Raw genomic sequence first — 26287 nt, forward strand, 5'->3', positions numbered from 1 at the left:
TCAGATCGACTTTACTAGTTTAATTTAGGTTTTATTAAAACATTTCTAATACGTTTTTATATGATTTATTTTCAGTTTTAGTGTTAGTGTTAGGGACATAAAGTAGCCTATGCGTGGGAGGGTAGTAGCCATGAATGTGTTGTATAGTTTTGGTGTTTTTGAGGATGTCACTTCTTGCCACTTTCGGGTGTCACAGATGCACCTCTCCCGACTTCACTCCTCGACTTTAGTCTACTGTCGGCTGCTTTAGCCTTACCACTCAAACGCTCCCAATATCTGTGGTGCTGCTCGTGGCAACGTCATCTCGCTGAGTCTACCTTTAAAGTATAAAGTCAATCTCAATGTGACGTGCTAGATTCAGAAGCTTGAACAGCCCATTAGAAAAAAAGCTGGAAAACCCCATTCGATTTTTCCCCCCCCAACAACAAAAAAACTAAAAAGTGAACATATAGTAATTCATGATAGTTTATTTTATTCCATGGCATGTTGAATATTTGTTTTTGTTTGGATTGAAGGGCATTCTATAGCGTCAATTATTTAAACAGTAAGACACAAGAGGCAGTGCTGCATCGTGAATACAGTCTGTGTAACGGCAGATGTCCTCCTCTTCGTCTGAAGAGGAGGTGTAGCAGGGATCGGACCAAAGCGCAGCGTGGTTAGTGTTTATCATGTTTTAATAATGACAAAAACGTGAACACTACAAACTACAAAACAATAAATGTGAAAAACCGAAACAGTCCTATCTGGTGCATAGACACAAAGACAGAAGACAACCACCCACAAAACACAACACAAAACAGGCTACCTAAATATGGCTCCCAATCAGAGACAAATGACTAACACCTGCCTCTGATTGGGAACCATATCAGGCCAAACACAGAAACAGGAAAACTAGACACACAACATAGAATGCCCACTCAGCTCACGTCCTGACCAACACTAAAACAACGAAAACACAAAAGAACTATGGTCAGAACGTGACAGTCTGAAGTAAATGCCGTTGTTCGGCCTCACGCATTTTACCTGTGACTGTATTCATGATACTTTTATTTATTAAAATTTTATTTAACCTTTATTTAACTAGGCAAGTCGGTTAAGAACAAATTCTTATTTACAATGAGGGCCTACCCTGGCCAAACCCTAACCCGGACGATGCTGGGACAATTGTGCACCACCCTATGGGACTCCCAATCACGGCAGGTTGTGATACAGCCTCAAATCGAATCTGGGTCTGTAGTGACGCCTCTAGCACTGAGACCGCTGCGACACTCGGGAGCCCCAGCACTGCCTTGCATGCCTTATTGCTTTTATAAAACTGTTACCAACATATTAAAATAACAATGATTTACGATACATATTTTCATTAGTGTTATTTTGATAAGAAAATTTATACAATGTCATTCTTCCACCAAAAGATATAGTCCGGACAAAAATCTGGTTGTTAGTTATTTTAGTCATGTTGCTACAGACCCAGTCGTTAATTATTTTTGCATAGTTGCATAGCTATGCAAAAGGAGTGGTCAACCGTTCCCAACAAAATGGTTGCTTTGCAGGCTCGATAACGTTCTTCACATTTGCTAGCTAGCTAAAAAACGTCAGTTAATTCAGTCATTGAACCTGGAATGGCAGTACGCTATAGCTGCAATGTTGTTTGGTGAGCTTTTTTCATTTGGCATTTACTTGGATATGTCCATGATAATGACGGTGTGATTTCGCCTAGCTCAGAAAAAGTTGTCTCGTCTCGTCTGGGCACTGTTCACCCTCTATGTATAGACCCCTTTCCAGTACACGACACACTGACGTAATGCACAGATGCGTGCAACTCTTTTGCAGCAGTAAGAAAGCCATCGCCATCTGCCCATTCAACATTGCCTAGATTTACGTTTTATTACAAAATAACTTTTTGGGGTTCTCATATGCTTACAATGACGTTTTGATTCTTGCCTGAATATTCGCTAAGATTATATTTGGATGTGATCTTTGCAAAATAACTATTTGGGATGCAGCAGTTGTTAGCTATAATGCTAACGCTCATTGATATAGGCTGTAACAAAAGCTAGCCAAAGAGCCATTTTACTGGTTGAAGTGTTTTTTAAGAATAATGCAGTTGATTTGTGATGATAACACAAACTTTCAATTGTAATCCAAAAGTAGTGTGAAATGCACTCATAAGAAACATGTAAATAGAGGCTTTTTTTTTGCTGGTGTTCCATATTTGAACCCCCCTTTTTCTGCCACCAATTTGCACGCATCGCCCTCTTGCGACAATGTTTGTAAACACAGAAAGGCGTCTATGATACAGAGATCAGGCAGACAGTGATGCTTATATTAACACCCGCTGTACCAAACGAAATGCTAGACTGGAAGCAAAGGGAAATAATGTGCGAGTTTAGATAAATACAAGAGATGATTCGGACATGAACATGATATTGTTATGGGGGCGCAGTGATAATTTTCAGATGGAACTGTTAGCAGGCATATGTGTGTCTGTGAAGGCCAATACAGCACGGCTTGGAACGCTGCTTGTCCAATCAGCATCCAGGATCCAAACAACCAGTTTTATGATTCCCTATAATGTACAGTATTATTCAATGACTATGAAGTTCATTCTTACATGTTCTATGTTTGAGCTGCTTTTGAAAGCCAAAGTCGAATTGAAAACATTATTGGCATTGTTCAATTTGGTTCAATTTGGTTAATTTGGTAAACTTGCTAGCTACTTCAGTGGATGTTGAACACATTTCTACATTTCTTGCGGAAATGTTTTCAATTATAGCCTTGGTATAAAAGGGATAATCAACTCGGGACTCTCTGGAAAATAATGTAACTCCGTGTAAAACTAGTTCCACGCCGCTGAGTTTCAGTATAGTTTTAGTTTTTCAAACAAGTCTGTTCATTATTTTATTTCAGTTAACTAATCATGAAAAAACTATTCAGTTTTCAGTTTAGTTTCAGTTTTAGTTTACTGTAATAACATTGCTTCACTCCCAGTCTTAAATTGAACTGTATATTTATGGCAATTTTGGTCCACTTCACCAAATTGATTGATTATCCACTTTGAGTTTAGCTAATTTGCTAGTATGGAAACACAGGTGACACAGCAGATCTGCATACTGTATGTGTATGTGGTTGGAGAGATGTACAGTGTACAGTATGTGGAGGTGTTCATCAGTCTGTTCTGCTGAGTCTATGGTTATGGAGGTGGCTGGCTCTCTGAGCCTAGACAGGTGTTCATCTCACTATAGAGAGATGAATGCCTGACTAGGTAGGGATTCCACGGTAGCTGGGTGGGTACAGAGCTTACTGACTTGCTAGCCCTCTCACTCATTAGCTGGACAATAGGAGAGATATGTGTGGCCATAACTCTGAACTATTTAATGTCGTGACTTTGACCCCTTCACATTGGCGACAGACTTCTGTTGTCATCATCACCATCATCCCATTAATTCCTGTCTATTTACAGGACAGAAGGTAGTGGGAGAAACACCCAGAGGAAATATATCTATCTCCTGCCTGCCACTAGCTGCCACTGTCACACTTTATTACAACAGTGGATTATTTATCAGCCAGACACTAATATATCTCCCAAATTAGCCATACACACAGTGGAGATTGCCTGGCCTCTGGTTATGACAGGTCCCCAGTGATGACATAACAATATATAAAGCTACGTATTTAAACTGTGGCACAATTGACCTTGGGCCATTGGCCACCTGTCAAAACACACCAATATTTATTAGCTTAATCTGAGTCACTCAATCATTGTGTCTTGTTAACTATTTATGATCAGATCTTGCCTCATCCCAGCAGATGTGTTTGCTTGTTGATAATGTGGGTTCTCCCTCCTGAGATCTAAACATAAGCCCTCACTCTCTGTGATGTCTGTGGCAATGACTGTTCTGTAGTCCTGTGGTATGTCTGACCTGCAGCCTCCTAGCTCTGGCCATAATGGCCCTCTCCTGTCCGCTCCCACCCCTGCAGGATGACGCCCGCCAGCTCTTTGCCCTGTCGGCTGCTGCTGAGGAGCAGGGCATCCTGCCCGATGACCTGTCCAAAGTGATCCGTCGCCTGTGGTCCGACAGCGGGGTGCAGAGCTGCTTCACACGCTCCAGAGAATACCAGCTCAATGACTCAGCCGCATAGTGAGTAGGCATAGTGTGTGTGTGTGTTTGGCTGTTTGTGTGTTTTTTGTTTGTTTGTTTGTTTGCTGCAGCTAAGAGCGGTATGGGAGGGCCGTCTTATTTGGGCTATGGTTAGTAATACAGTAAAATACGCTCTATAACTTTAGACTACATCCCTTCATGAGGATATAAAACACTCTGTGGTTCCGTTTCAGTCAGTCAACTCGTTACAACACAGCTATGGGGAGTTTGCGCTAGCGTTCTCTACTGAAGAACATTAGAATCACATCTGACAAGGCCAGAGCACTCATTCCTTCAATGTTCTTCACCTTGAGCGGAACAATTTCACGCATTAAAAAACAATTTACACTAAATCTATCAGGCTTTGCTCCAACTTAACTATCCCACTTAAGGAGTGCATGCTCATCCTTCTGGATGTTGTGTGTTAAAGCTCGATAACCGGTTTCGTGAGTTTGAATTTGGTCGGATCAAGTGTCTTGTCGGGCTGAGGCATACAAATGTTGCCCTGGCTCAACCTGGTTGCTGTGCACTCTGTCACTGGCTAAGGGAGGCGACTTGACGGGAGAGGTTGGCCAGGTCGGTGGGCATGCCCTGTGCCCTGCCGTCTGTGCCCTGCCGCCTGTGCCCTGCCGTCTGTGCCCTGCCGCCTGTGCCCTGCCGTCTGTGCCCTGCCGCCTGTCCCCTGCCGTCTGTGCCCTGCCGTCTGTGCCCTGCCGCCTGTGCCCTGCCGTCTGTGCCCTGCCGCCTGTCCCCTGCCGTCTGTGCCCTGTGGCGCGACTCGCTTCCCCCTGCGTGTCTGTGCCTGCCGGCCTGTGCCCTTGCGGCGTCTGTGCCCTGCCGGTCTGTGGCCCCTGCCGGCCTGGTTGCCTGGGCCCTGGCCGTCTGTGCCCTGCCGCCTGTGCCCTGCCGTCTGTGCCCTGCCGCCTGTGACCTGCCGTCTGTGCCCTGCCGCCTGTGCCCTGCCGTCTGTGCCCTGCCGTCTGTGCCCTGCCTCAGTCAAGCGCCGTTTACCTCTCTTCCCAGACTTGGTCGACGATTGTCTCTTATGTGGACGGGATCAGGCTAGTTAAACAGCGCTGTATAGCTAACTCATTAAGGCCAGTTAGCTAGCGTACTGCCACTGATAATTTCATGGGTTTGTGTAGCTCTCTCATTTAGCATATGAAGCGTTCAGTCAATTGGTTATTCTAGTTGACTGTACTGCGGCTAGTGCTAGCCTGCGGGGATAATGCCAGGTAGCAAGACTGATAAGCTGCATGTTGGACGTCGGCTAGCATACTGTGACAACAGTGCCTCTGTCTGTGCTTATAAAAGGGCCAGGCTATGGTGGGCTATACAGTATCACGGAAGCACAACGTGCTCCCCAGGTGCTCGCTAACCACAAGGGGGTACCCCTTTCCATAGGTGTCTTATTACTGGGATTCATTGCTGGGTCCTCCCTCTGGTCCCTATGAGGTACTTAGTGATATAGGTTATGGACTCGGTAGGTGATTGGCAATCATGCTTTTATCCCACACACAGTCTCTGTGGTTCATATGAACTCCAAGATGAGATGTCTGTCTCCTGCTCAACGCGTTTTGTTCCTGGGAATTAGATTTAATTACGAATGGCCCTGTCTGTTATCACAGATGGGGTCTGTTTTTCAGAGCTGTTTGTCCCTTTTCTAGCTGGGTTACAAGGTGCGGTGTCACCGGTACCTATGACTGGTGGGCATGATCACCTCCATGATAACGTTTTTTCCCTGGGTTTATTCTTAATGTGTGCAACCCCCGCGCACATAGCGCAGTGAAAGGGGAGGTGGCACCGGCTGGGGTCTCCCCTTGCCCCCCTCCCCAGATGTTTGCTGTGACAACTACCTCCAAGTGGCACTGCAAATTGGGGTATGTCACTGCTAGCCCCAATTCTGACTTGTGCCCTGATATCTGCTTCACTTCACTCTCGTAAAAGCCTGGGTTTTCTGCTTATTACCTAAAATTGATCAATTGAAAGTGTAGCTTCACAGCTCCAATCCAGATGTGTTGGTCATTACTGAAACATGGTTAAGAAAGAGTCTTTTGAACACTGATGTTAACCTTTCTGGTTATAACCTTTTTCGGCAAGACAGATCTTCCAAAGGTGGTGGAGTGGTAATCGTTACCAAGGAACACCTTCAGTTGTCTCGACCAAGTCTGTCCCCAAACAATTAAATTTGCTGGTTTTACACATTAAACTTTCAAATAACTCTTTGTTGACTGTTGCTGGGTGCTATCGGCCACCATCAGCACCGGCCTGTACCCTAAATGCCCTAAGCTCTCTCCTGGCCCCTTACACTAAGTCTGAATTTGTCCTGCTAGGTGACCTAAACTGGGACATGCTTAAACCACCTGACAAAGTCTTAAAGCAATGGGACTCCCTAAATCTTTCTGCTACCATGTTGTGCTGCTGCCATGTTGTGTTGCTACCATGTTGTCATGTTGTTTTGCTACCATGCTATGTTTTCATATGTTGCTGCCATGCTATGTTGTTGTTTTAGGTCTCTCTTTATGTAGTGTTGTGGTGTCTCTCTTATCGTGATGTGTATTTTGTCCTATATTTTTATTTTAAAAAATATTTTTAATCCCAGATAGGCCGTCATTTTAAATAAGAATTTGTTCTTAACTGACTCGACTAGTTAAAAAAATACCTAATAAAGGCCACAAACCCAGAGTGGACAGGGCAAACATCAGCTCTTATATTAAAACATTGTTAAACACATACTTTCTTGTGGCCATATATTCCATTCACAGGAAGTTCCTGAAGTTCCATTTCAAGGCTGTGGTCTACAAGTTGATGGACCTCCCTTTCAGGCTTTCACTCTTGCCTCACACTTTCACCAAAGTTGTGGAGGCGGGTTTGGCACCTCTGTGGTGTCTGGGGCTCAGGATATTGGACTACCTGCATGATTGGCTGGTGGTAGCGGAGTCGAGGGAGCAGGTGGTGTAACACACACCCATGCTGGTTTCCCATGTTCAGTCTCTGGGTTTCATAGTGAATCAAGAGAAGAGCTATTTGACTCCATCTCAGCACATTCCTTTTAGACTCAGTCGAGAATCGTGCATTCTTGTCCCTGCAGAGGGAGGCCAGTTTCTGGCTTTGCTTGGTCCAATTTCAGATAGGTTTTCGCCAGTGCCTGCGCCTATAAGAGATGATGGCTTCTATGATGGCTGTGTTTCCCCCCAGGCTGTTGCTCATGCGACCTTTCCAGTAGTGAGCGAAAGACTCACACATGGACGCATCGCGCCACCTAAACCGGTCACTCTGGGTGTCCCTGTCATGCCTATGTGCTTTAGCTCGGTGGAGGGACCTGTGGCTGTTGTTGCTGCGGACCCCCATGGGTTGAGTTATATCCCCTCTTGCCCCCTCTTATCCTTGAATCGCTCTCTACTCCTGTGGAGTGGTGCACACTTTCACTCGCTCCGGGCGCCTCACCACGGGAGCGGTTCTGCTATCCAGGGTGGGGCCCTCGTTCTCAGGTCATTGACTTCCCACCAGTCATTGCTCTTGACATGCGTGATTCTAATGTTATTCAGTAGAGGGCGCTGATGAGCAAACTCCCCATAGCTGTCTTGTACCTCGTTTCCCTCCTTCAGGGAACAGTATCACGACTCAGGATATGACCCAGATGCAGACATAGGAGGCGATAGTACAAAAGACAAAGTACAGTGAGACACAGGTTTTATCTTGGACACATGAAACATAGGATGGATACCGAGGGTGTGGGGCAACAGAAGATGAAAAGCAAAGGGGCTAAGGATTTTAGAGATGGGGAAAGGGAATCTCCACTGATGATGAAACAGGGGTAAAGTTTACGGGACTCCACCAAGAGGAGCAGGTCCCGAGTGGACAGCCATACCCTCTGCCCATGCCGATAGCGGGAAGCAGGGATCTGGTGGCAATCCGCTTGTCACGATACCTGGATGTGGTCTTCAAAAATAGCAGCACATCTGGGCAGAGGGTATGCTGACTTCTTGCTCAGGGAAGAGTGGGGGATGATATCCCAAGGAACACTCGAAGGGCGAGAGACCAGTGGCCGAGCAGGGAAGGGTGTTATGGGCGTTTTCCACCCACATGAGTTGCTGGCTCCAGGTGGTGGGGTTGGCGGAGACGAGGCAACAAAGGGCCGTCTCCAGGTCCTGATTGGCTTGCTCCGATTGGCTGTTAGATTAGGGGTGGAGACCAGAGGACAGGCTGGCTGACGACCCAATGATGGTGCAGAACGCCTTCCAGAACCAGGACAAGAACTGGGGACCACGATCAGAGACAATGTCAACCGGAAGTCCATGGATCCAGAAGACGTGCTACACCATGAACTGAGCCGTCTCCTAGGCTGAGGTTAACTTTGGAAGGGGAATAAAATGGGCGGCTTTAGAAAACCTATCCACCACCGTCATGATAGTAGTGTTGCCGGGAAGCCCAGTAACAAAGTCCAGGGATATATGGGACCAAGGGCGGTGAGGAACAGGGAGTGGTTGAAGAAGACGAAAGCCAGAGGCCTATGGGAGCCTGGATGGCAGGTCAATATTGAGAAATGTGTCCATTCCAGGACTGGTTAGCCCCCTCCGATTCCATCTGGGAATGCTGCACCTTACAGACCAGGCTCTCTATACCCCAGACGACTGCAGCCGGTAGACAGGAGGTAGGGAGGATGGTCTTGGGGTCAGATGGAGTAGCTGCGGGGAAATACAACCGTGAAAGTGCATCAGGCTTCATGTTCTTGGACCCCGAGCGGTAGGAGAGAGTGAAATTGAGTGAATACCAGGGCCCAACGAACCTGCCTAGATTTGAGGAACTTGCGTGTGCGGAGATATAGTCAGTCCACACTAAGAATGGTGGTTCCATCCCCTCCAACCAGTGCCTCCACTCCTCCAACCCCATCTTGACGGCGAGGAGTTCTCTATTTCCAACGTCATAGTTCCTCTCAGCAGGGGTAAGACGATGGGAGAGGAAAGCGCAGGGGTGCAGCTTTTGGTCCTGGGCAGAACGCTGGGACAGGACAGCCCCACTCCGACATCCGAGGCTACGACCTACAACACAAACTGACAGGGCATGACCGGATGGATTAAGATGGGGGCTGTAGTGAATCGATGTTTGAGGTCCAAGAACGCCTGGTAAGCTGCTGGAGACCACGTGAACGGAACCTTGGGAGAGGTGAGTGCTGAGAGGGGGGATGCCAGGATGCTGTAGCCCCGGATGAAGCGGCGGTAGAAATGAGAAAACCCCAGGAAACGTTGCAGCTGCATTCTGGATGTGGGTTGAGGCCAATCCAACACCGCTCTCACCTTGTCGGGATCCATCTGTATATACCCTGCAGCGATGACGTATCCTAGGAAGGAGATGGTGGAGCGATGGAATTCACACTTCTTCGCTTTAACGAAAAGCTGGTTCTCCAGGAGACACTGAAGGACTTGTCGGACGTCGAGGACGTGTTCTTGAGCTGAACAGGAAAGACAAGGATGTCGTTGAGGTAGACAAACACGAACTGGTCCAGCATGTACCGGAGCACATCGTTGACCAGGGCCTGGAACACCGGGTGGGTGTTGGTCAGTCCGAATGGTATAACTAAGTACTCATAGTATCCACTAGCCGTGTTAAAGGCTGTTTTCTACTCAAAGAAGAACCCTGCGCCGGCCAATGGATGAATACTCCCTGCAGTGAGAGAGTTCTCAATGTACTCCATAGCCTTGGTCTCTGGACCCGACAGGGAGTAAAGCCCCCCGGGATAAGGTCAATGGCGCAGTCATAGTGTCGATGCGGAGGAAGAGACGTAGCGTGGGCCTTGTTGAAGAGTTCCCGGAGGTCCAGGTACTCCGCGGGAATGGTGGAGAGATCCGAGGCTTCTCTCAAGCCTACAGGTAGACATCCTGGGGCAGGCTGGACCGACTTAAGACAATGAGCATGGCAGAACGGGCTCCAACCCACGATAGAACCAGTAGCCAGGTCAATCAGGGGATTGTGCTTCTGGAGCCATGAATATCCCAAAACCATGGGTACATGGGGAGATTCTATGAGCACGAACTCTATGCACTGTGTGATTTCCTGATAGTCATATGTTGTTCAGAATCATAGTGCGGGTGACTCTGCCAATAGAGCGCCCATCCAGCCCTCTGACGAGTTGACGGGAGAGGTTGGCCAGGTCGGTGGGCTGGCGCCTGTGCCCTGCCGCCTGTGCCCTGCCGCCTGTGCTCTGCCGCCTGTGCCCTGCCGCCTGTGCCCTGGTCGAGTGGAGATGCCCAGGTCCGACACCAAGGTAGCGTCAATAAAGCTTTCATCGGCCCCAGAGTCAATGAGCACCTGGAGTGATTTGGCCCGGTCACCCCACAACAGGGTGGCATGGAGATGGGTGCGAGTAATGGGAGATTGGAAAATCCCCGTACGGCTCACCAGAGTACTCGTACTTACTGATGAGCCTGGTCTTTTTAATGGACAGGTGGAAATATAATTTCCTGTAGTCCCGCAATACAGACAGCTCCTGGTGTTCAGTCTGCGTAAACGTTCATCTGGAGACAATCGAGCCCTTCCCAGTAGCCGCCCTCGGCGATTCCTGTGAGCACTCAGGTGACATTGGATTCTCTCGTAAATTACTTTGGGTGTTTCCAGGATTCCTCTGAGGCGTTGTGGGAATCGAGGGTGAGCGAGGGCGACAGGGAACAGATTCTCTCTCCCTCCTACGTTCTCGTAGCCGCCTATCAATCCAGATAGTCAAGGCTATGAGGGAGTCGAGGTCCATGGGCAGCTCCTGGGCTGTGAACTCATCTTTGATCACCTCCGATAATCCGTGAAGGAACATGTTGAATAATGCTTCCGGGTTCCAGGCCCTGTCAGCTGCCACTGTCAGCCGCCAACGAAACTCCACTGCGTAGTCTGCCACACTACGGGAGTCTTGATGTAGCTGGAGCAGTTTACGAGCACCCTCTCTCCCGAACAACGGAGAATCGAACACCTTCTGTACTTCCGCCACAAACTCCTCCAGACTGAGGCAGACGGCGGACTGTTGCTCCCACACCGCCCGTAGCCCAGGCGAGTGCCCTCCCGAACATCAGCGTTATGAGGAACCCTATCCTCGAGCTGTCCGAGAGGAACGACGAAGGCTGTAGCTCGAAGATGAGGGAGAACTGGGAGAGAAAGGCCCAGCAGGTTCCAGAATCTCCAGCGTAGCACTCCGGGGGAGGTAGGCGCGGTTCTCGGGACACTGTGGTACGCTGGGAAGAAGTGCCGCTGGTGGTGGGGTTGCTGAGAGTTTGGGGAATTACTGGTGTGGCTTGCTGCCTTGTAGGGAATCGGCGGAATTGCTCCAGCAATGTATCGAACGCAGGTCATGGCGTTCTGCCAGGGTATGGAGTCCAATGGTGGCTCCTTGCTGGGAGACAGCATTGTGGAGCTGGTCTGAGTCTGCTGGGTCAGTTATGGCCAGTTCGTACTATCACGACTCGTACGATATGACCCAGATGCAGACACAGGAGGCGGAAAGTGCAGTTCTCAATAATTTATTTTAAAGGGCAGGTGGAGGACAGGGCAGGTCGAGGACAGGCAGAGGTTCGTAATCAGGTTAGAGTCAGGCAGGTACAGGACGGCAGGCAGGCTCGGGATCAGGGCAGGCAGAATGGTCAGAACCGGGAAAACTAGGAAACAAACACTTCAGAAACGGGAAAACGGGAAAGCACGCTGGTAAGACCTGACAAGACAAGACAAACTGGCAACAGACAGAGAACACAGGTATACATGCTCAGGGGAAGATGGGCGACACCTGGAGGGGGGTGGAGACAAGCACAAAGACAGGTAAAACCGATCAGGGTGTGACAAACAGCATTTTTGTGGATTTTCAATAACACCTTCTGACTGTCAGTAACACTCCCCCATGCCAGGGGGAATCAACTCCAAGACTTTCAATAACAACTCCTCCCTCCATCCCCTCCCTTCCTCTACTACAATCAGTATGCAATCTGCACACACACCAGGAGGCCAACATTTACCACCAGTTAGATCTCGCTATCCCCTCCTGCTGCGATTTTATTTTTTATTCAAACTGGAAAACGAGCCCCCGTCTACTTTGCATACAGCTTAACAACTCGGCTTTGTCTGCCAATTTCCTCTTTAATAGCATCACAGAAACATAGAGATCATTCATTTCTTCCTAGAGAAGAAGGCTGGGTATTTACCTTGATGGTATAACAATGGCAGCTGGATTGATCGGCTGCTTGTTTGTATCATATCAGGTTTACTCAGGGCTGTGTAATACCTCTGGCCAGCCTCCCATTAGACTGATGTATGGTGGTAATGTGTTCCTCTCCTCTCCTTTCCTCTCATGCTCTCATCTCCTCTCCCATCTGCTGCTGTGTGAAACCTGTCACATTACTCCACAGGGGGAAGCATCAGCAGACAAATCTCTGAAACTTTCTCTAAATCATGATCCTCCTTATGCTCTGACTCTCTCATATGGCTCTATCTTGCTGGTTGGCAGTCCAGACAACATTAGAATGATAACGTGTTGATTAGTTATCTGAGATTCCATCCTGGCAGGCCCCAGGATTAGGACTCTCTTGCAGGGCAGGGTCAAGCTGCAGGGGTCAGCCTTAAGGTCAAGGATGAGCTCTAGGATGACTTCCAAGGAGAGTCAGATTCCCTTAGGTTTTACATTGGTTTTCATATGCTGTTTTTCTCCATACACTCCATACACATACACTCTTACACTAATGATAATGTATCAAGGTTGATGAATGTCATAGCATGCATCCTTCACTACAAGAGAACAGAGTGAATTAATTATTATATCGTTTTTTTATTGGATCACAAAGGCAATACTATCAATAAAACACAATACAATTCCCCCCTTTTTGAACAACCCCACATTCCCCCCCAGTCACCCATCCCAAACATAACCCTGGTACCCCATCCCCAACCCCAGTCAACACATCATATAAAAAAAAAACATAAACATACCAAAAAACGAAACAACAGACAAACACTACAATAAAATAAAAATGACATACAGTACAATTGTTTACCCATATAACATCACAAAGAGATTATTGAGGCAGCTACTTTCCAAATGTCTATAGTAGTATGTTTAGCTTTATTCATGCGGGCGGTGGATAACTCCAATATAACTACGTCCTGAAAGTATGCCAACCATTTCCTTATATGAAGGTCATGAGGTGGCAACCAGCACTGAACAACGTATGTTTTACTTCACTTTACACTGTTTCTCCTTCAGCTGCATACCTGAATCGTCATTAAGTGAAAGAGGAACTGGTTCAAAGGGTACAGTTTTATCAATCATGTCAGAGAGAATAGACAACACTTTCCAACAAAACTCATAAACCTCAGGACAACCCCATATCGTATGTTTGTATGTGCCAAGTGTATTGAGGGAACATAGGTCACAGTTTGGGCTTAGATCCCGTTTTGCATGAAATCTTACAAGTGGTGTCCAGTACGACCTACGACAGAGCTTAAAATTAATTCACTGATGGTTTGGGGTTCTTTGATGAGTGAAATATATTCTCCCAGACATTTTCCCAATCAATAGCATCATCATCTAGCAAAATCCTTTACATACACTTTAACCATTAAAAGATCTTTCTGCTTTAGTAATTGAAGATGAGAGCAAATAACTGATATAAAACCTCTGGAAGAGAATGTCAAAATTCACTGGGTGCCTTTCCAAACGTGTACCCCATGGGACCCATAAGGGCACGAAGCGCTGACTGCAGTCTAAGATAAAGAAAGAGTGACGACCCTGGCAAATCGAAAAAGGAGAAATTCCTGAAAACTAAGGACACCCTCTGAGTTAAATATATACCCTACATCAGGGGTAACAAACACGCGAGGGGGTCCAATCCGTAAAAAATATATTTTTAGGGGGGAAACAAATTCGATACTTAAAATGACTGACACCAAATCGAAACTGTGTAGAAATGACAATGGACCTACGATCAATAGAGGACTATGTTTTTGATCATTTTAACGGCATTGAAAAATTAACAATTTTCAGTGCAGCCATCAGTGCTTCGTTGGTTAATTAGCTGAATAATTATAGAGATAGCAGCTCCAGTTAACCTACACATTGCTCAACCCTCCTAAAATGATCTATTGTATTAGGACCATAATATAACATGCATTTCTTATTAGTTATACCAGAAAATAACAACTAGTATGTGACCTTCTCTAAAGACGACAGAAGCACCATCAATCCAGAATCAATTGGAACCTTGTCAGTTTTCTTCATACGTCGATTGAGCTCCTCTACTCAAAAGTTGATAGTCAACAAGACACCTTTTCTTAATGAACTCATTTGTGACAATGATCTGGAGGATCTACGATTGTCTCAAGGCACAGGAGCACAGGCCTATAGCTGAAACCCGTATTGACAGAGGTTGCATTGACTGATTTAGGGAAATGAGCAATCTATGGTCATGAGGATGAACACCATGGAATGGATCCCTGCTGCTTTACAAGGCTATAGTGCACATGAGTTAGTTTACATACAGTGCGTTTTATGGTCACTGTCTGTCTGTCTGTCTGTAACGTCAGAGCAGAAGGGTTTCTATGATCAATACTCTATTTCTGATCATAAAGAATAGAGCTCTGCTTGGAATGCTAGTAGAAGGGATTTGGTTTGCTCCACCATACCATGTAGTAGTTTATACCCCTTTATCAATGTGATCTTGGTAAAGCGTGGATACTGTATATCTATAGACGTTGCCAGGATCACATTGATTATTAAGGAGTATAGCGGAAACCTACATCATCCAGTGGAGAAAACCAAATCCATTCTACTGATGTTGTGAGCATGTCAGTCAGTATCCCTGTCGGTGCTGTGTTCATGGACTATTGGCTGGGGTACCAGCTAGCTCTGGCCCTGGCTGATGATTAAATCCGTAGAGCAGACAGGCTGTGTCCAGTATGGAACAGAATTACAGACAGAGTGCTACGGCCCTTCCACATCACAAAGGGAAGCAGAGTGAGAGAGGGACTAGCGAGGGAGGGAAGCAGAGCGAGAGAGGAAGAGTGAGAGAGTGAGATGTTCTTCCCAGTAAAATTATCCCTACCTCCATTGACTTTTCAATCTTTGAAAAAACGTTTCCATATATGTGTCGCATCCTGATCTATGGCTCTGTGTCACAGATCTGATTTTAGCCCTGATATCCCTGACACATATTGATCTGAATGACAACATGGAATGTGAAGCGTCTTATCTGATGTCACCTCACATACAACTTAATAGCATGTGGAGTGGCCGATCTCATCTTAACTCCCAGTGACAGCTCTGGGATTTCTACGCATCATGGATTACAGCTCAAATTACCAATTTTGCTTTCCAAAATGCTTAAAATATCATGCGTAAAAACCCATTGAAGTGAAGCGGGGGGAAAAAGTGCCGTTGCCATAGAAATGTTCCCTTTGAGAAAGCAGAGGGAGTGAGAGAGAGAGGTGATCTAACATGACTATTTATGGCCTAGAACAAATGTAGAAAAACACAGCATGCACACAGACTCTGTGGCCGTGGCAAGTTAACAGAACCAATCCAGAATCACTGCTGTGCTAAAACAGAACAGCAGAGAACATCTGTGGTTGGTGTCTCTGCTTGGATGTGTGTGTGTGTGTGTGTGTGTTATTGTCTTGCCAGTGTGTGTGAGTGTCTCCCCTCATCATAATTATGTGTGTGTGTGCCGCAGCTACCTGAATGAAATGGAGAGGATAGCCAAATCAGACTACATCCCCACACAGCAGGACGTGCTGCGGACCAGAGTCAAGACCACTGGCATCGTGGAGACACACTTCACCTTCAAAGACTTGCACTTCAAGTAAGGGCTCTCAGAACAAACTTGGCAACCTGACTAGTGTTTATTTGTATGGCTTTTGTGTATTGAGACAGGGGGAAACTGAGCATTACATTATTATTATTATTATAATATATATATATATATATGTTTTTACTCTTCACCCCTTTTTCTCCCCAATTTCGTGATATCCAATTGGTAGTTACATTCTTGTCCCATTGCTGCATTTCTCGCATGGACTCGGTAGAGGCGAAGGTCAAGAGCCATGCGTCCTCCGAAACACGACCCTGCCAAGCCATACTGCTCGCTTAACCCAGAAGCCAGCCGTACCAAGGTGTCAGAGGAAACACCTTACAATTGGCAACCATGTCAGTGTGCATTGCGCCCAGCCTGCCACAGGAGTTGCTAGAGCGAGATGGGACAAGGACATCCCGGCCTGCCAAACCCTCCCCTAAACTCAGACGATTCTCGGCCAATTGTGTGCTGCCTCCGAGGCGCAGCCGGCTGCGACACAGCCCGGGATCGAACCCGGGTTTGTAGATACTCCACAAGCTCTGCGATGCAGTGCCTTAGACCGCTGCGCCACTCGGGAGGTCTAGCATTACATTATTACATTAATGTGAAAACCAAATGTATTCATTGCACAAATATTAACATACCAGCCCATGGTCTATCTTTCTGCCCCCCTTGTCTTTCACTTTCTTTAGATGTGTGCTGCTTCCTTATCATGTGTAGTTCTGCCAATCACAACATTTTAAAATGTCTCTCCGTAACACCAGTCACTCGGGACTTGAAGCCAAAAGAGGGTAGAACACATTTCAAACGTTGCTTTTTAGATATGTCTAAGGTGTATGTGGTTGTGTGTGTACTACATGTATGTGTTGCAGCTGAATGAGTGTGTGACCTCTGGCTGACCAGGAAGTGTTGTGAGACCCCCTGTACCTTCCTGGCTCTGAACAGCCTGAGGGGGACGCAACACTTTTTTTTATCAAGCTCTATTTGTATCACCGTTCATTTGACTTCAGAGTGAAATCTGAACTCATCTGTAATTTACACAATGTTGATAGCAGAGCCGAGATGCTACTGGAAAGCACTGGGACATGAACATAGAGAGAGCTGCTAGTTGGTCTAGTATGAGGTGCACGTCTTGGTGTCAAGGTTCAGAGATGACAGTAACCCAGGCACATCTCTTTAAGACATCTAATACTTCCATCAGACAGTTCGGTTGTCAATGTGCTGCTGACAACTGTAGCATCAACGAATAACATCATCACACCTGATACAATGGGAGATCCATTCAAGTTTCAGTGGCAAGGCTCACATGTGCTTTATAAACAGCCAGATAGACGATGAGAAACATGGTGATAATCAGGCCATTCCTGTCTGTCTGTGTAAGAGGTCTGACATGAGTCCACAGTGACCTGGTTCCAGCTAAACTCAGAGCACAGGGCTGGCTGACATTTGCCTTCTGTCACAGACATGATGTCAGCGATGAATAAAACATGGGGACAATCGATAAGAAAAAAGACGCTTCTTTTTATCTCCATCCCGTTGACTGTAGCTATGGAAACTAATCTCCAGGAAAATACCAACAGAATGAATGGCATAAAAATGACAACGGCAACAGAAAAGGAAAAGAGATGTGGTACATTAGAGAAAATGAAAGAAGAAAGAATCCTTCTTTTTTTTTACTAGCTATGTCTGTTTGTTTTGTGTTGCTATCTCTGATTCCATATACAGAAATAATTTAAGCTCAGAGAACCCCATGCCTACCGATATATCAGTTTGGGTGGTTACAGGAACATGGCAGCCTAAGTGACAGCCGGTGAGAGCCAAGTAGAGGAGCTGAAGAAAGAGGTGATGGATCAGAGAATGGAGCTGAGCTTCAACACTGGACTGCATTTCTACAAGAACAAAGTAGAAGGACTGGAGAGCAAGGATTCAGCCCAAACAGCAGAACTATTCACCATGGGCCTGATTCAGACTTATGAAATGTATGCCTTTCCTATGCACACCTTTCTACACACTTCTCAGTAGTTGGTATTCAGACTTACCTTATTGAGATGAGTAACAAGGTTTGTGGCTCCCTTGCGCACCCTGAATGCATTTAATTCAACCCCAGAAAACACACCCACTGGGTGACCTACTAATTTGATCAGGGAGTTGTTCAATTTCTGTTAATTTATCTAAAGCAATCCTTTTTAAATACTTTGTACCTTTGATTTGTATTTTATCAGCACAAGACTAGAATGTAGCAACCTGTCGGTTCCAAGTGGAACAACATCTACAATTTTTTCCTGATAGAAATAACACCAATCCCCATGCACTGTAATTTATAAATTGATAAAAGCTATGTAAATGAGTAATCCGTTTGGATAAGGGGTTTGTAAATATAGGCTAATTGACAATTGTTTACAACTATTTTACCTAATGATCTCTGGAGACAAATGTGAAACCACTCATATTTCAGCAAAAGTAAAAGCTTGTCAACAAGACTGGTATTTCAGCCTCTTTTCCACAGTGAGCCTTGTGGTTTTTCATAATTCTAATTGTACTGTAGGCCTCTGGCTTCATAATTTGCAGGGCCGAGATTTGGAGACCAAAGCCTATGGAAATCCATGCGCACTGACAGCGAAATTCTGTAATTTTTGGTTTTTTAAACAGCTAATTGACCAAGTCGGTTTAATTATTTGAATTCCATTTTGTTCTGTGAGCTCAATGTGCACATTGCACAGCTTCTGTAAGAGTTGTAGTTTCCAACAGGCCAATATTCTACATAGTTAAGTGCAGAAAATGTGGTAATTAACTACAATGACCATAGTCCACTGCGCACCTACTTGTCCGGTCTGTGTGTTTCTTTTATGCGATTGTGGGGGGGATATAGAGACCAGCTGTTGCTTCGCGTGGTATCTGTACCTGAAAATACATATTCTAAGTGATTGATAGGTGGTATTCAGCGGTCATAGAATTATGCCTTATTTACTTTGAAGAACTACAAAATAGTGATTTTGTCAGACCGCATAGGCAGCAGCTCTATAGAGAGTAGATGATGACTTGGAATAAAATAACAAAGTTGTCAAATAAAACAAATGTAATATACACAACAACTGAAATATTTTATTGTAATGTGAATAAATGATCGCTGCAAGCACTACCATCACCACTTTGTATTAACTTTGTTGTGAAGTTATCAGCAGTCACAGAGAGCCAGATCAACTTCTTGATTTTATGTTTCGCAGAGATCTTCTGTGTTTAAAGTGACACGGTAGGGGAAAAATGCAACTAAGGACGCACTTAGCTGTTCTATGAGTGGTCTGAGGCAGTCGGTAAATAACAAGCGATTTCAAGTGCAACTTTAGTAACGATAGTTTTGAGAAACAGCTCGGCCTTAAGATGCTTTTGGTAAACCGGGCCCTGAACCATTCTCTCCATACATTCTAGTGAGTCTGTCTAGAAAATTCAGGTACACCAAATTTTAAGGGGTGGCTTTAGATAAATGAAAACCTCACAAGAAAATCTGTTGGCCAGGAAGTGGGAGGGTTATCAGCTGTTGAATTAAATATATTCAGTGCGCGCAAGGGAACCACGTCTGAATACCAACTACTGAGAAGTGCATAGGAAAGTTGTGCAAAAGAAAGGCGTACGTTTCCTAAGTCTGAATCGGGCCCATGGTGAATAGTTCTGCTGTTTGGACTGTGTCTTTGCTCTTCAGTTTCTCTACTTTGTTCTTGTAGAAATGCAGTTCACTCTTAGTCACACTCACTTCACTCTGATCCTTTACCTCTTTCTTCAGCTCCTCTACTTGGCTGTCACTTTGGCTGCCATGTTCCTCAGCTCCACTCTCTGCTCTACCACCATGCCTCTCAGCAGTCTCAGCAGCCTTGTTCTCTCCCCATTCCTGTGACCCTGTTGAGTGATGTCATTCTCTCCAACCTCTCCACTCTCTCCCTGTGCCCATGCCCCAGAGAGGCAGAACAGCAACAACAGCAGCATTGCAGTACAACCCATTCTTAAATGAATACCTCAAACTAATGAAGCATACTGGACTCAGTCCCTTTATATACACACTGGTCTTTGTGGACCAGTACACGGGAAATGAACACTTGTTCACGGTGGAAATGTCAAGCTCATTGTCAAGGACTGTGGATGATAACATAATACGGGTACAGCGTATTCCATGCCAAGTCATTCACATTTTGGTTGTTGACAGAGCCACGGGACAGTCAGACCTGTTACTTAGTTCTAAACTAGGTCATCTTCTAAGCTTGTAAAAACCCATGTGTGCAGGTTGATGCTCTCTGTGATATAGTGGGTCATTAATGTGTGATCGAGAGGCTGTGTTGTTAGCGGGAATAACAGCTCGAGCAGGTGTATAACCTCAGCGTCCCCTGATAACCGGTGTATTCACACCTGTGTGGCGTAACCGTGTGTATGTGACAAATAAAATTTGATTTTGATTTGATTTGTTCACCTGGTAGAGCCTCGGTTACAGTGTAATGTGTCTACAGTGTTTAGGCGTCAAGCGTCTGACCACTCGGAGAAAAATTCAAGCGTTTGCCTCTGTGCCTTTTAAATTACGATGAATGTAATTATATGGACAGGGGGGACCTGATTCTAGATCACAACTCCAATTGTGAGATGCTTGATATATATGGCCCCCGAGGGCTTCCTGTGTTGGCCCTGCGGTCTTTTATCACGGCCCAGCATCTCTAATGGATCTCTCGCTGTCTCTCTCCCGAGCAGCCTTTGTTCTCAGAACAACCTCATGAAATGTTAATGCATGGCCTGGGATGGAATGTCACCCTCACTTTCTCCCTCTCTTTCTTCCCCCCCCCATTCCCAATCCCTTTTTCTTCTCTACTTCTCTCCTCTATCAACTTCACCCCCTTTTTCTTCTTTTCCAATCTACCTATTTTGGTGTTACAACCTTCATCTCTCTCCCCCCCCTTCCCCCTCCTCTCTCCTGCAGGATGTTTGACGTGGGCGGCCAGCGCTCAGAGAGGAAGAAGTGGATCCATTGTTTTGAAGGAGTCACATCCATTATCTTCTGTGTTGCGCTGAGTGCTTATGACCTGGTGCTGGCTGAGGATGAGGAGATGGTGAGGAGGAAGAGTCACCTATCCTATCCTATTATATTTCTAGGATCCACACATTTTCAACTGGTCACATGTTACATGTCATTATGATGTGGGTTACACAGAACATCCATATACTGTACATATTATAAAGCATATGTTACTAATCTACATAATATACTGTATGTGCACTGGAGTAGGCTATTTGATTAGATAGATTAGATTAGTTATTTTATAAGGGTATGAATGTAAATGGTGTCATTTATTGATTTTATAGGGGTGTAAATGTAATTGATAATCAAATCAAATATTATTTGTCACACGCTTCATAGACAATAGGTGTAGACTAACTAATATATATATATATACTGTATACACTACATGACCAAAAGTATGTGGACACCTGCTCGTTGAACATCTCATTCCAAAATTATGGGCATTAACATGGAATTGGTCACCCCTTTGCTAATATAACAGTCTCCACTCTTCTGGGAAGGCTTTCCACTAGATGTTGGAACATTGCTACGGGGACTTGCTTCCATTCAGACACAAGAGCATTAGTGAGGTCGTTGGGCGATTAGGCTTGGCTCGCAGTCGGTGTTCCAATTCATTTTGATGGGGTTGAGGTCAGGGCTCTGTGCAGGCCAGTCAAGTTCTCCCACACCGATCTCAACAAACCATTCTGTATGGACCTCACTTTGTGCATTGTCATGCTGAAACAGGAAAGGGCCTTCCCCAAACTGTTGGAAGCACAGCATCGTCTAGAATGTCATTGTATGTTGAATGTAGCGTTAAGATTTCCCTTCACTGAAACTAAGGGGCCTAGCCCGAACCATGAAAAACAGCCCCAGACCATTATTCCTCCTCCACCAAACTTTGCAGTTGGCACTATGCATTCGGGCAGGTAGCGTTCTCCTGGCATCTATAAAATCTAGATTAGTCCGTTGGACTGCCAGATGGTGAAGTGTGATTCATCACTCCAGAGAACGTGTTTCCACTGCTCTAGAGTCCAATGGTAGCGAGCTTTACACCACTCTAGCCAACGCTTGGCATTGTGAATGGTGATCTTAGGCTTGTGTGCGGCTGCTCGGCCATGGAAACGAATTTTATGAAGCTCCCGACAAACAGATATTGTGCTGACATTACTTCCAGAGGCAGTTTCGAACTCGATAGTGAAGGACAGCTGATATTTGCGCACTGCGCGTTTTAGCACTTGGCGGTCCCGTTCTGTGAGATTGTGTGGCCTACCACTTCGCGGCTGAGCCGTTCGCGGCTGAGCACTTACAGTTGACCGGGGCAGCTCTAGCAGGGCAGAAATTTGACAAACTGACTTGTTGGAAAGGTGGTATCCTACGACGGTGCCACGTTGAAAGTCACTGAGCTCTTCAGTAAGGTCTTTCTACTGGCAGTGTTTGTCTATGGAGATTGCATGTAAGAGAGTTAGTGCAAAAAAAGGGTCAATTCAGGTGGTCTGGGTATCCATTTGATTAACTACTTAGAAGTCTTGCTTAGGCTTGGGGGTAGAAGCTGTTCAGGGTCCTGTTATTTCCAGACTTGGCAAATTGGTACCGCTTGTCGTGCGGTAGCAGAGAGAATAGTCTGTTGCTTAGGTGGCTGGAGTCTTTGACAATTATTTGGGCCTTCCTCTGATACCACCTGGTATAGAAGTCCTGGATGGCAGGGAGCTCAGCCCCAGTGATGTAGTGGGCCATATGCACTAACCTCTGTAGCACCTTGCGGTCAAAGCAGTTGGCATACCAGGCGGTGATGCAGCCAGTCAAGATGCTCTCGATGGTGCAGCTGTAGAACGTTTTGAGGATCTGAGGGCCCATGACAAGTCTTTTCAAGCTCCTGAGTGGGAAGAGGCATGGTCGTGCCTTCTATACGACGGTGTTGGTGTGTTTGGACCCTGATAGGTCTTTAGTGATGTGGACACTGACGAACTTGAAGCTCTCAACCCGCTCCATTACAGCCCTGTCGATGTGAATGGGGGGAGTGCTTGCCCCTCCGTTTCCTGTAGTCCATGATCAGCTCCGTTGTCTTACTGACGTTGAGGGAGAGGTTGTTGTCCTGGCACCACACTGATATACCGCTCACACAACATTTAGAGTAAGTTTGGGCTGAGGACTTAATAACCTGAAGAGCAGTTAAAGCTGCTGAGATATCATCAAATTGCTGTGCAATGAGCCATTTGTTTCCCTCACTGTGGTGTGAAGCACCCAATCAATACACCACTTAAGTCCAGGAAAAAATAAGATGGGAGGAGCCATCCTACTTCACAGACACTGCATTTTGTTAGAGTGTAACATCTTACGTTAATTCAATAGTCTTGTTAAGCAGTTATATCTCACCAATTCTTAAGACCAAATAGACCATTGCTATATTTCTATGGATGTTATGTAGACTTTCACCTGTTTTACTTCTTATTAGTCCTTTTTTCTATGGCACATTAATCAATTTTTAACAGTCTGCTTGAACAATATACCTCCTATAACCATCCCCCCAACACAAAGACACACTCTCAGCTTCTCTATCGCTACTACTGCAGTGAGAGAGGAGAAAGCATAGACACATTCACAAAATACATACTGTACCACTACCCTATACAGCTAGATTTGAAATGTGAGGAGTTACTGCCCCCTGGTGGTAGATTTTATGTTTTATCCTTGGATGCGATGGGACCCAGTATTTGTCTGTCTGTCTACCAGAACCGTATGCATGAGAGCATGAAGCTGTTTGACTCCATCTGCAACAACAAGTGGTTCACAGAGACCTCCATCATCCTCTTCCTCAACAAGAAGGATCTGTTTGAGGAGAAGATTACAGGCAGCCCCCTGGCGATCTGCTACCCCGAGTACACAGGTAGAGAATCCTACCAATGTCCACCCCGCTGGGCACAGACATCAATTCAACGTCTATTCCACGTTGGTTCAACGTCATTTCATTGAAATGCCGTGGAAACAATGTTGATTCAACCAGTGTGTGCCCAGTGGGTCTGTAGCACTGCGACATACATCGGATTGCACTGCGCTCTGACAGAGAAATCATATAGTTGTGATTGTTGAGGCTGTAGCTATTTCAGCAGCAGTAGTAGCTCTAGCAGAATATTGGGGGATATTGAGCACGCCAGTGATGGTTTCCAAGAGATGTCAAGTTATAGTTCATCAATAGTGTTTTATCTTGGAATCAATCAGTAATGTCTGGCATCTCATCACATGCTATAATGCTTCATTTATGTTGACTATGTTCACCCCTTGCTACTCAGGAGCCAACAAATACGACGAGGCAGCGAGTTACATCCAGACTAAGTTTGAGGACCTGAACAAGAAGAAGGACACGAAGGAGATCTACACCCACTTCACCTGTGCCACCGACACCAAGAACGTCCAGTTTGTCTTTGACGCCGTCACCGACGTCATTATCAAGAACAACCTGAAGGACTGTGGTCTCTTCTAAAGGCGGGGCCAGGGGAGGCAGGCCAGAAGAGGAGCTAAGGTGAGGACAAAGATTAGGGGAAAACCAAACAGCAAATCCAATGCTGATGATATAGCCCATTATCTCTTTTGGGGACTAGATGACCATGTTAAAATGGACTAAATAGTCAGTATGGTGATAACTAGGGCCCTGTGTTTTGCGCAATCATGTGTCATAGCAAAATCTTATCCTGTATTTTAAGCCTTATCCGTACATTAGCATTACACCAAAAATGAACGCAATTTTCTAAGGATGGTGCTGGACTGTTTGCTGAAAAATCTTTAAATAAAGGTTACAATCCAGGCATGTCACATGACTGCACAAAACACAGGCCCCAAGTCATAACTGAGAACATACAGTTGAAGTCGGAAGTTTACATACCCTTAGGTTGCAGTCATTAAAACTCGTTCTTCAACCGCTCCACAAATTTCTTGATAACAAACTATAGTTTTGGCAAGTCGGTTAGGACATCTACTTTGTGCATGACACAAGTAATATTTCCAACAATTGTTTACAGACAGATTATTTCACTTATAATTCACTGTATCACAATTCCAGTGGGTCAGAAGTTTACATACAGTAAGTTGACTGTGCCTTTAAACAGCTTGGACAATTCCAGAAAATTATGTCATGGCTTTAGAAGCTTCTGATAGGCTAATTGACATAATTTGAGTCAATTGGAGGTGTACCTGTGGATGTATTTCAAGGCCGACCTTCAAACTCAGTGCCTCTTTGCTTGACATCATGGGAAAATCAAAAGAAATCAGCCAAGACCCAAAAAAGCCAGACTACGGTTTGCAACTGTACATGGGGACAAAGATCGTACTTTTTGGAGAAATGTTCTCTGGTCTGATGAAACAAAAATAGAACTGTTTGGCCATAATGACCATTGTTTTGTTTGGAGGAAAAAGGGGGATGCTTGCAAGCCGAAGAACACCATCCCAACCGTGAAGCCCGGAGGTGGCAGCATCATGTTGTGGGGGTGCTTTGCTGCAGGAGGGACTGGTGCACTTCACAAAATAGATGGCATCATGAGGAAGCAAAATTATGTGGATATATTGAAGCAATATCTTAAGACATCAGTCAGGAAGTTAAAGCTTGGTAGCAAATGGGTCTTCCAAATGGACAATGACCCCAAGCATACTTCCAAAGTTGTGGCAAAATGGCTCAAAGGACAACAAAGTCAAGGTATTGGAGTGGCCATCACAAAGCCCTGACCTCAATCCTATAGGAAATGTGTGGACAGAACTAAAAAAGCGTGTGCGAGCAAGGAGGCCTTCAAACTTGACTTAGTTACACCAGCTCTGTCAGGTGGAATGGGCCAAAATGCACCCAACTTATTGTGGGAAGCTTGTGGAAGGCTACCTGAAATGTTTGACCCAAGTTAAACAATTTAAAGGCAATGCTACCAAATATTAATTGAGTGTATGTAAACTTCTGACCCACTGGGAATGTGATGAAAGAAATAAAAGCTGAAATAAATAATTCTCTCTACTATTATTCTGACATTTCACATTCATCAAATAAAGTGTTGATCCTAACTGACCTAAGACAGGGAATATTTACTAGGATTAAATGTCAGGAATTGTGAAGAACTGAGTTTAAATGTATTTGGCTAAGGTGTATGTAAACTTCCGACTTCAACTGTACATGATGTATGATTTGTTTTTTGATGGTTAAATTGACTCTGCAGTACATCATAGATAGACCCCCTGCATGTCTTACATGTAAAAAGTTTCCCTTTCTCATTACCATACATACACAAACTTCACATCTCATATTTAATACACATTTGCTC

The 26287-nt window shown here is 45.4% G+C and overlaps 1 protein-coding gene across 1 annotated transcript in view; it reads left to right on the forward strand.

Moving 5' to 3' along the window:
- Positions 1-26287, forward strand: part of LOC111969763 (guanine nucleotide-binding protein G(i) subunit alpha-2) — a 152778-nt gene that overhangs the window by 125821 nt on the left and 670 nt on the right. Inside the window, exons 4-8 of the mRNA XM_023996010.2 lie at positions 3982-4142; positions 15836-15964; positions 20910-21039; positions 23724-23877; positions 24281-24510. Of these exons, the coding sequence (XP_023851778.1) occupies positions 3982-4142; positions 15836-15964; positions 20910-21039; positions 23724-23877; positions 24281-24471 (765 nt within the window). The 3' untranslated portion in view covers positions 24472-24510. The remainder of the gene's footprint in view (positions 1-3981; positions 4143-15835; positions 15965-20909; positions 21040-23723; positions 23878-24280; positions 24511-26287) is intronic.

The sequence above is a fragment of the Salvelinus sp. IW2-2015 genome, linkage group LG11 (genome assembly GCF_002910315.2).
Source record: "Salvelinus sp. IW2-2015 linkage group LG11, ASM291031v2, whole genome shotgun sequence".
NCBI lineage: Eukaryota > Metazoa > Chordata > Actinopteri > Salmoniformes > Salmonidae > Salvelinus > Salvelinus sp. IW2-2015.